Below are 10,100 nucleotides of genomic sequence, written 5' to 3' on the forward strand. Positions count from 1 at the left end.
CTCCTCGGGCTCCCTATTCCCTGAAACTCAAAAAGATTGAAAGTAGGCAATTAATAACCCTACCGTGGCCTCTGAGTGAAAGGAAAAGTTGCATGTCTCTCACTTTAAATCAAAAGCTAGAAATGATTAAGCTTAATGAGGAAGGCATGTCAAAAGCAGAGACAGGTCAAAAGCTAATAGGCCTCTTGTACCAAACAGTTAGCCATGTGTGACTGCAAAGGAAAAGTTCTTGAAGGAAATCAAAAGTGCCACTCTGGCCAATGCACAAATGGTAAGAAACAGCCTTATTGCTGATCCAGAGAGAGTTTTAATGGTCTGGACAGAAGATCAAACCAGCCACAGAATTCCCTGAAGACAAAGCCTAATCCAGAGCAAGGCCCTAACTTTCTTCAATGCTATGAAGGCTGAGAGAGGTGAGAAAGCTGCAGAAGAAAAGGTTTGAAGCTAGCAGAGGTTTGTTTATGATATATATATAAGGAAAGAGGCCGTCTCCATAACCTCAAAGTGCAGGGTGAAGCAGCAAGTGCTGATGCAGAAGCTGCAGCAAGTTATCCAGAAGATACAGCTAAAGGCATTAATGAAGGTGGCACCACTACACAATGGGTTTTCAGTGTAGATGATACAGCCTTCTACTAGAAGAAGATGCCTTCTAGGACTCTCATTGCTAGAGAAGGGAAGTCAGTGTGAGGCTTCAAAGGAGAAGCTGACTTTCTTGTTAGTGGCTAATGCAGCTGGTAACTTTAAGTTGAAGCCAGTGCTCATTTACCATCTGACAATCCTAGGGCCCTTAAGAATTATGTTACATTGGGACTTCTCTGGTGGCGCAGTGGTTGAGAATCCACCTGCCAATGCAGGGGACGTGGGTTCTAGCCCCGGTCCGGGGAGATCCCACATGCCGCAGAGTTACTAAGCCCATGGGCCACAACTACTGACCCTGCGCTCTAGAGCCCGAGAGCCACAAGTACTGAGTCCACGTGCCACAACTACTGAAGCCCGTGTGCCTAGAGCCCGTGCTGCGCAAAAAGAGAAGCCACCACAACGAGAAGCTCGCACGCCGCAACTAGAGAAAAACCGCATGCAGCAGCAAAGACCCAACACAGCCAAAAATAAATTAAAAAAATAATAAATAAATTTATTTTAAAAAAAGAATTATATCTACTCAGCCAGTGCTCTGTAAATGGAACAATAAAGCCTAGAGGACAGCACATATATTTGCAACATGGCTTACCGGATATTTTAAGCTCACTGTTGAGACCTACTGCTCAGAAAAAAAAAAAAGATTCCTTTCAAAATATTACCATTGACAATGCACCTGGTCACCCAAGATCTCTGATGGAGATGTACAATGAGATTAATGTTGTTTACACGCCTGCTAACACAACATCCATCCTGCAGCCTATGGGTCAAGGAGTAATTCTGAGACTTCCAACTCTTAGTAGTTAAGAAATACTTTTCGTAAGGCTATGGCTGCTATAGACAGTGATTCTTCTGATGGATCTGGGCAAAGTTCATTGAAGACCTTCTGAAAAGGATTCACCATTCTAGGTGCCATTAAGAATATTCGTGATTCATGGGAAGAGGTCAAAATATCAACGTTAATGGGAGTTTGGAAGACGTTGATTCCAACCCTCATGGACGACTCTGAGGGGTTCACAGCTTCGGTGGGGGAAGTACCTTGCAGATGTGGTAGAAATAGCAAGAGAGCTAGAATTAGAAATGGAGCCTGCAGGTGTGACTGAATTGCTGCAGTCTCATCGTAAAACTTGAACAGAGGAGGTATCGCTTCTCACGGATGAACGAGGAAAGTGGTTTCTTGAGATGAAATCTACTCCGAAGATGCTGTGAAGATTGTTGGAATGACAATAAAGGATTTTTAGAGCATTACATAAACTTAGTTGATACAGCAGCAGCAGGCTTTGAGAGGATTGACTCCAATTTTGAAAGAAGTTCTACCGTGGGTAAAATGCTATCAAACAGCATCGCATGCTACATTGAGAAATCATTTGTGAAAGAAAGAGTCAGTCTATGTGGCACACTTCACTGCTGTCATGTTTTAAGAAATTGCCACAGACACCCCAGTTTTTAGCAAGCACCACCCTGATCAGTCAGGACCCTCCACCAGCAAAAAGATTGTGACACCGAAAGCTCAGATGATGGATAACAGTTTTTAGCAATAAGGTATTTTTAAATTAAGGTATGTGTTTTTTTTGTTGTTGTTTTTTTTTTTGGTACATAATGCTACCGCACACTTAATAGACTGCAGTATAGTGTAAACAACTTCTAGATGCCCTGGGAAACCAAAAAACTTGTGACTCATTTCGTTGAGATATTTGCTTCATTATTGTGGTCTGGAACCGACCCTGCAGTCTCTCTGAGGTATGCCTGTGTTTACTTCTGCCAGGTGCCTAGAGGCACTGCCAACTTTAGTTTACGTTCTCTGCACTGTTGTTGTTGTTGTCTTTATATTACACAGATAAAATGAATTTGGCTATAACGATCACAAATTTTGAGGGGAGAAAGTTTTGCTTTCTGCACAGTGGGGTTGATGCAAGCTGCTTTCCTTTGTGTTCATCTGAGTGGTGCTTTATTTTGTTTCTCATTTAACTCTACACGGAGGATGAGCTGCTCGGGACCCTCACTTTTGTTAGGACCCCATCTTGGCAGGCCCCAGCTTCTCTGGAGGGCAGTGTAGTCCTGGGGTACAAGGTGGTTAGATTGCTTTGGGGGAAACCTTCCATGGTTTCTCTTTTTGGTTTTTGGCCTCTTTGGAATTGTGCCACTTGTATGAGGTCAACAGTATTTTTTTTTTTTTAAATTGTAGTTGTTTTAAATTATACTTGCTTCATTCAAGAGATTCACTCAGCACATCTGGTGTGCCATAACTGCCAGAACTGGAAATCCCATTCTTTTTTAAAAGCATCTTTTAAAAAATTTACCTTTTGTGAAGTCTTTTTCTTTTTCTTTTTCTTTTTTTTTTTTAAATAACTGTCATTTGGGGATGCCAACAATCATAAGCTCTGAAATTCATTGTTCAGAATTTTATAAATGGGGTATATTTAGTGATAGTGTTTTTTTAAACCATTTTTATCCTTTTATTTTTAAATATGATTTATCAAGATTATAATATTGGAGAGTAAAAAGGTTAAGCTTTATCAATGTGTAATTCGATTTCATTTGGTTTTCTGGAAAGTTTATAATAAAAACCTCCAAAAGTAATGCCATGATCTTAACTTACTCATGTAGTGCATAGTTTGATGAGAAAGGTGAGGTAACAATCATCAAGAAATCTAAACTCCTGTTAATCTACATGCACTTATTTTCTTTGCTTTCTGTTTCCAAAGAAACACTTGGTAGAATAGAACGTCTGTAGAAGAAATGATAAAAGATAACTTTTAACAAGGACTGTGAATTTTTGATTTATTTTTCCTCATCTGACCTTAACTTTCATATTTAGGTTTTAGGAGAAGTTTCAGTACAACTTCTGCTTCTTCCCAGAAAGAGATTAACAGAAGAAATGCTTTTGCCAAGTGAGTATTAAGAAGATTTAGAAAAACGCCTTTCAAGCTGAACATGACAGGATTCTGTGAAGAAATAAAAGTGGGATTTTGTATCTTTTACATTGCATGGTAGAATTTTAACACTTAGGAGGAAAGGTGTGATGAGTGTGTCAGTGAGAAGAGTTCTTCCTCCCTCCTTTGCAAAAAGCTCAATTAAAAATGTCACCAGTGACTAAAAGTAGTATACGGAATATATTTTCAGAGAGGTTTAGTACTGTTAATAAAAGTTGGAGGAATTTACATTCTGTGTTATCATTGAATAGGGTGGACTGATTTTAAACTCTGTGTACTTGATTAGTCAGAGAATTGATTTAATATTTTGGGAAGTCCATAAAAGAAATGTCAGGCCTGTTTGCATCAGGTAATCTTATTATTATTTTAAAAAATACTCCTACTTCCTCTTGTAGAATATACTGCTCCCTTTTTCGTTGTTGTTGTTTCTTTGTAGAGAGAATCTTCTTTTCTCTTTTTCATTTATATTGCTATTTATAGACCTCAGACCTAGTTTACTCCCCCTAATAGTTTTCTGAGACGTCTAGGAACTTATTAACTTTTTGAGGAATATGAGGCTCTTCTAGGCTGATTAGGTTAAGGGGGTGGTTTTTTTTGGGTTTTTTTTTTTTTTTTAATTTTAAATCCTTCCAGTTAATCTGAACAATGCCCTGGGGGGAAAACGTCTAGCTCAGTAGGGAAGTGCACTAGTTGTGGGGCCCTAGAAGCCACTAGGAATCATAGCCCATGCAAGAGAACTTGACGATCACATGAGCAACAGGCAGGTAGTTTGTATAATAGTCTGGCATGAAGTTATTGGAAGGCCTCGCAAAGATCTGAGGTTTCACTTGAGAACCCTGACGGGTCCTGAGGCACTGTTAGGTACTGTTTAGCAGACTTGGGTGGGTTTTGTTTTGTTTTTTCCCCTCCCTCAATACCTCTGCCAATTCTGAGATTTTAAAATTGGTCTCCTCACTTGAGTAGCTGAAAGAGTTTAAGGGCAATAACTTTATGCTCCAGTTTATTGAAGATATTCAAGAGTTCTTAGGCAGAATGGAAGAATTTACTAAGAAGAGGCAAGCAGGATATAAAGGATTTTGAAGGGGGAAGGGTATCAACATCAGTGTCAAGATGTTGGTGAGTGGAAGAACATGATACAGAGAAGCAAGGGAAGGAGAGAGAAATCTGAACCGTGGGAATTATACAGCAGGTATGGATATGCACAAGATGATCTGCTGACATGAGAAGAAGGTATCAGTACTTCCGTTGGTTTTCTTTGAAAATAAAAATAAATGAAGCTTTACTGATACTTCTACAGATTGACTCTAGTACCTGTTTAAAAAAATAAACATATTCTTATTGAGGATATATAATCAATTTAAAACTTACTTAGTTTTTACTTAAACAATATGTGACCAGATGTTTGGTGATCAGTGTTATACGAAACAAAAGAAAGACATTAGGTGTTTAGACTTTAGGTCCTAGGAAACCTGTCCCTGATCTCAGGGGTAAGAAACATGGTAGTGATTGGATGACCTTCTGCTGAAGCGACAGAGTTGATTGTATATTGTGCTGTTTTTAGTCTGGTAGCATGATGTGTTCTGAAGAATGTGGGTCGAAGAGATGAGTTTATTGACATTTATCACACCCTGTGCCATTTTCTTGTCTATTCATATGGAAATAAAAGATACTTCCAGAAGAAACGTGGAAAATATAGTCAGAGATGATGAAAATCCCTGCGTAAGAAACTGGAAGGAATTGGGGCAAAGGGCATGTTTGCAAAAGAGGGCTGAGGAAAGGGAAGCAGCAGCCGGCTGCGCCGCTTTTGAGAAAGAGCAGATGTACTTCTCCAGTTGGCTTATTGAGGTGGTGGTGACAAACACCTTCATTCAGAGGAAAAAATGATGGAGGGGGTGTTGGAAGCAATTCTTCTGTCTTCAGAATTCTTAGTATATCTAATACCAAGCATGGGGGTAATAAACACAGGGAGCTTGAGATGTTAGCACAGGTGTCACTGCCACCTGGTAGGCACAGGCATCCTCTCTCCCACCGTCTGCATCCAGCCTGGGATCTGTAGCTCACCTGTCACTACATCTCATCTCCATCATTACCAACTTAGCTTCTCCCCGTGTTTTCAGAGTGCATCTCCTGAGAGTCTCCATTGGGTCCTCTCTGTGGAACCCATCCTGTCCACATGATGTATTTGGCCAGGTCAAATTTGAATGTCTTTGGGTAGAACTCATGTAACCCAGTTGGCTGCAGGTTCCATCATTTCACGTCACATGTTCTCATTTTCTGCCTGTCCCATAAAGCTTTTGAATTCTCAAATGCGGAATGAAGTCCAGATTCATTGGCATAGCGTGTACAGGCCTGCCTGTTTCTCTGGACTTATCTCTCGTGGTAAAATCCTCACAAGTGACAATTTGCTAAACTCTCTGCGCTGTTCAAAAAAATTTTTTTTAAGTTATACGTAATATATTTTGCTCCCATGACTATGTCTGCTTCCCTTTTCTGTCTGCTCATCTGTCAGATTTGTTCAAGTGTCACTTCCTCACCGAAGTGTCTTCCCTGGGACCTTGAGTGAGGATAGATTTCTCCCTCTTTTGTGCCCCTTCTGCTTTGTACACGTCTTTATTGCAGGATCTGTAACGTTTTACAGATTACTATGCACAAGTTCCTGGAACCTAGCTCTGGACCTGCCATTTCATAGGTGATCCGTTAATGTTTTTGAATGAGTAAGCAACGCTCTCAAGTGTAGTGTAATTTATAAATTTCTCACTTCCCTGGGCCTTTAGAGCTTTGGCATAACGTGAATCAAATCATTCTTATTGGAATGTTAAATCTTTACCCAAACTATAAAGTTTTGGCTTGGATATCGAGTTCATTTATTACTTATTTCTTTCTTTAAAATTTTTTTGATTATGAAAGTAGATTGGACAAAATTTGAAAAAATTACAGTAAATTAAATGCAGATAAAGATCGTCTGTAATTTTGTCACCTAGATAAGATTATCACTGTTAGCATTTTGTCATATACTTCTCCAACTTTTTTCTAATGCATGTATCTGAATTTTTAAGCGAAGTTGGGCAAATCATACTCTATATACTCTTTGAAAGATTTTCCCCTTAACATATCCCATAATAATAATTTTATTATTATTCTTTAATAATTTTACGCAGTGTGACTTTTGCAGTGTTTTTAAAGACTGTTCTGTGCTGTGATGTGAAACATTTTTATGGCATGATAATATGTGAAAAAAAACATATTAACTAATAGTAGGTGCCATACTTTTTAAATGCATGTCCGTCTCCCTCCCTCCCCACCCATGTATGTATGTCTGTGTGTGTTCAGATGAATAGCTTTATTTTTTCCTAGTTCTTTCTTTTTTTTAAATTTATGCATTTAACTCTTTAATCTCTTGGGGAGTTTTAAAATATGTAGTGTGTGGTAAGAATCATATTCTTTTCCAAATAAATGACCAGGTTTTACAGCATTCCTAATTAGGATGTTCACTCCTTTCCTACTGATTTGAAGTTTTACTTCTTATCACATATGAAATAATTGCGTGTATTTTTCTAAAATATCTTCTCTGTGTCATTTAAAAGTACATTCTTATGCCAGGGCCACATTGTTTTGTTTTTTTTAAATTTATTTCTTGGCTGCGTTGGGTCTTTGCTGCTGCATGCAGGCTTTCTCTAGTTGTGGCGAGTGGGGGCTACTCTTCGTTGCGGTGCACGGGGTTCTCTTTGCGGTGGCTTCTCTTGTTGAGGAGCACGGGCTCTAGGCACGCGGGCTTCAATAGTTGTGTCTCGCGGGCTCAGTAGTTGTGGCTCACGGTAAGTTAGTTGCTCCGTGGCATGTGGGATCTTCCCGGAGCAGGAATCAAACCCGTGTCCCTTGCATTGACAGGCAGATTCTTAACCACTGCGCCGCCAGGGAAGTCCCCACATTGTTTTAATTATTGTAATTTTATAATTTAACATAATGGCAATGTAAATTTTGCCATATTATTATTTTTCAACCTTTTCTTAATTATTAATACCCATTGTGGTTGTGAGCAAGGGCCTGGCCTTTGTGCTTGACAACCTTGGATCTGAACCCCAGGTCTCCTCTTTACCATCTCTCTGACCTTAGGCAAATAGCTTGATTTTTCTTAGCCTCAAATTCCTCCCTGGTTTGGGTGAGGTTGGATGAGATAATATATGTGAAGTGTTTGGCACATAGTAAGTGCTCAGGAAATGATAGATACTGTCATTATGTGAAGTTCGAGTAATTTGATCAGGTTGCAAAAGAAAATATCATTTTGGGGAGGATTCATATGTATATATATAATGTTTCTATCCAGGAACAAAGCTTTTTCATTTTTCTTTTGTATATTCTTTGGTAAAGATTTATACTTTTCTTACAGCTATTATGTATTTCTTTGTTAACTTTGTATTTGTGCATTTGACGTGGTAAATAATATATTTTTCCATTACATTTTATAACTAGGATTTATCAGATGTGGCATAGGACAGGCTTTGGCCTCAGTTTTCCTACCCATAAAATTAGAGTGCTCTTCCCTTCTCGGGGTCGTTAATAGGAAGAAATGAGACACGGTGTGTGAGAGTGTATTTAAAAATACGGAGAGTGGAATAAAATAGAAACCAAGCAGGACCCAGACTCTGCTCGCAGTCAGGCTCCGTGCAGTTTTGGTAACAGGTTCCGAGTTGTCTCTACTGTGGGGCTGGGAGAAGGGTTTCTCCTGGAGGAGAGGTGGCGTGGACGGCGGGTTGAAGGCTCCACTGGTGGTGGTTTCTGGATGACTGTCTTGGGAGGTCTCAGGTCATAGGACAAGCTCCTGGGCATGTTTCTGTTTTGGGCAGCGTTGGCTACTTCCCGGGGACAGTGCCCCGGGAAGCCCTGGGCAGTATTGGCATGAGGCCTTGGATGGGTTCCACGTGTGGGTGCCCAGTAGTTGTGTCATCAGGTCAGGCTGGTGGCGGGTGCTAGGAGGCAGTGCCTTGTAAGTAATGTTTTGTTGTAGAGAAAAGAGGAGGGATCCTGATCCAGGCAACTAAGGTCCTTCCTAATGTTAGTGACAGGGAGAGTGGCAAACCCTTAAATGTAACTGGAGTTCATTCATAGAAGGTGTGTGTGTGTGTGTGTGTGTGTGTGTGTGTGTGTGTAGTTTCTAAAGTTGTGGGTTAAGTTTTTAAAAATGGTTTTCATGTAAAGGAATATTTGAAAGGTGAGCAAAATGTAATTTTAGTTACCACAGCCGGAATACTAGGTTCTTTTCTTTTTGCTTTGTTAAACAGGTATAGGTATATTTTTTCTAATTGCTATTTTATCGAGGGCATGCGCATATATAAATTGCTAGTGAAATCTTAAATCCGGATTAGGGTAGTATTAAAATAGCCCGAAGAGAAAAACGTTTCAATGTTAAAGAAAAGTATATCCTAATACTGCTATTTAGAATAAAAAAGATCAAGTTGTGAACATGACGTATGCCCTTTTGTGAATGACTTGTGAACCTGGCTGTGGAAACGAATATGGTGAATTGCATCACCTGGCTTTCGTGCTTCAGAGTTTCTCTCGCGTTCCCTCTGCGCAGGTCGAAGCCCGCTCTGCGCCGCAGCTGGAGCAGCAGCACCACGGCCGGCGGCCTGGAGGGGCGCGTGAGGCTGCACGAGGGCTCCCAGGTCCTCCTCACCAGCTCCAACGAGATGGGCACCGTTAGGTACCTGGGCCCCACTGACTTTGCCCCAGGGATCTGGCTCGGACTGGAGCTTCGAAGCGCCAAGGGCAGGAATGACGGGGCAGTGGGGGGCAAACGCTACTTCACCTGCAGGCCAAACCGTGGGGTCCTGGTGAGGCCCAGCAGGGTGACCTACCGGGGGATAAACGGGTCGGAGCTTGTGGATGAGAACTGTTGAGTTAAACTCCTACGGTGTTAAATGAGCTCACACACACACACACACACACACACACACACACACACACACTGTAAAATAAAGAGTCCATGGCAAATGGTGTACTTTATTTAGCTTTTAGCCGTTATTTAAAATTTGAAAATAGAGCTATCTTCATGAAAAGCATTATAACAATTCAGAGAGACTCCTTGAAAAAGCTAGAAATACGAACTGTGGGAATCATGGTTCTCTTAAAACAATCTCAAAATCAGCCTTTTTTCTTTTTCTTTTCTTTTCTTTTCTTTTTTTTTTTTTTTAAAGATTTAAAGCTTTAGACCCAAGAGAATTCTGAGACTTGGGAAAAAATGTGCCATTGAGTGACTGATGTTGCTTTACTCTGTCTCATTTTTGCACAGGTTAGTGGATTTTCCATATGCCATAACTGTGAAGGTTTTCACTAGCTTTGGTTAACGTAAGACGTTCACATGACCTTTTTCTGTCAAGTATTTTCGGAGTTTTTATTTCTTCCTGTACTAATAAGGGCAGTAAGCGAATGATAGCTGGTGACCAGGTATTTTTCATGTCTTTGGGTCAAGTTACTTGCCCTTCCAGGATGCCTCACCTACAGGTACATTAGGACGGTAGGTACGGCATTCCT

The 10,100-nt window shown here is 40.3% G+C and overlaps 1 protein-coding gene across 2 annotated transcripts in view; it reads left to right on the forward strand.

The window, feature by feature from the left end:
• CLIP4 (CAP-Gly domain containing linker protein family member 4) overlaps positions 1-9,466 on the forward strand; it is an 80,319-nt gene extending 70,853 nt beyond the window's left edge. The window contains exons 14-15 of one of the 2 annotated variants that reach the window (XM_007470874.1): positions 3,455-3,527; positions 9,145-9,466. In XM_007470874.1, the coding sequence (XP_007470936.1) occupies positions 3,455-3,527; positions 9,145-9,466 (395 nt within the window). Of the gene's footprint in view, positions 1-3,454; positions 3,736-9,144 lie in introns of those variants that run through there. The other variant, XM_007470875.1, reaches the window with a different exon arrangement.
• The last annotated feature ends 634 nt before the right edge of the window (positions 9,467-10,100 follow it).

Source organism: Lipotes vexillifer, unplaced genomic scaffold (genome assembly GCF_000442215.2).
Source record: "Lipotes vexillifer unplaced genomic scaffold, Lipotes_vexillifer_v1.1 scaffold717, whole genome shotgun sequence".
Lineage (NCBI taxonomy): Eukaryota > Metazoa > Chordata > Mammalia > Artiodactyla > Lipotidae > Lipotes > Lipotes vexillifer.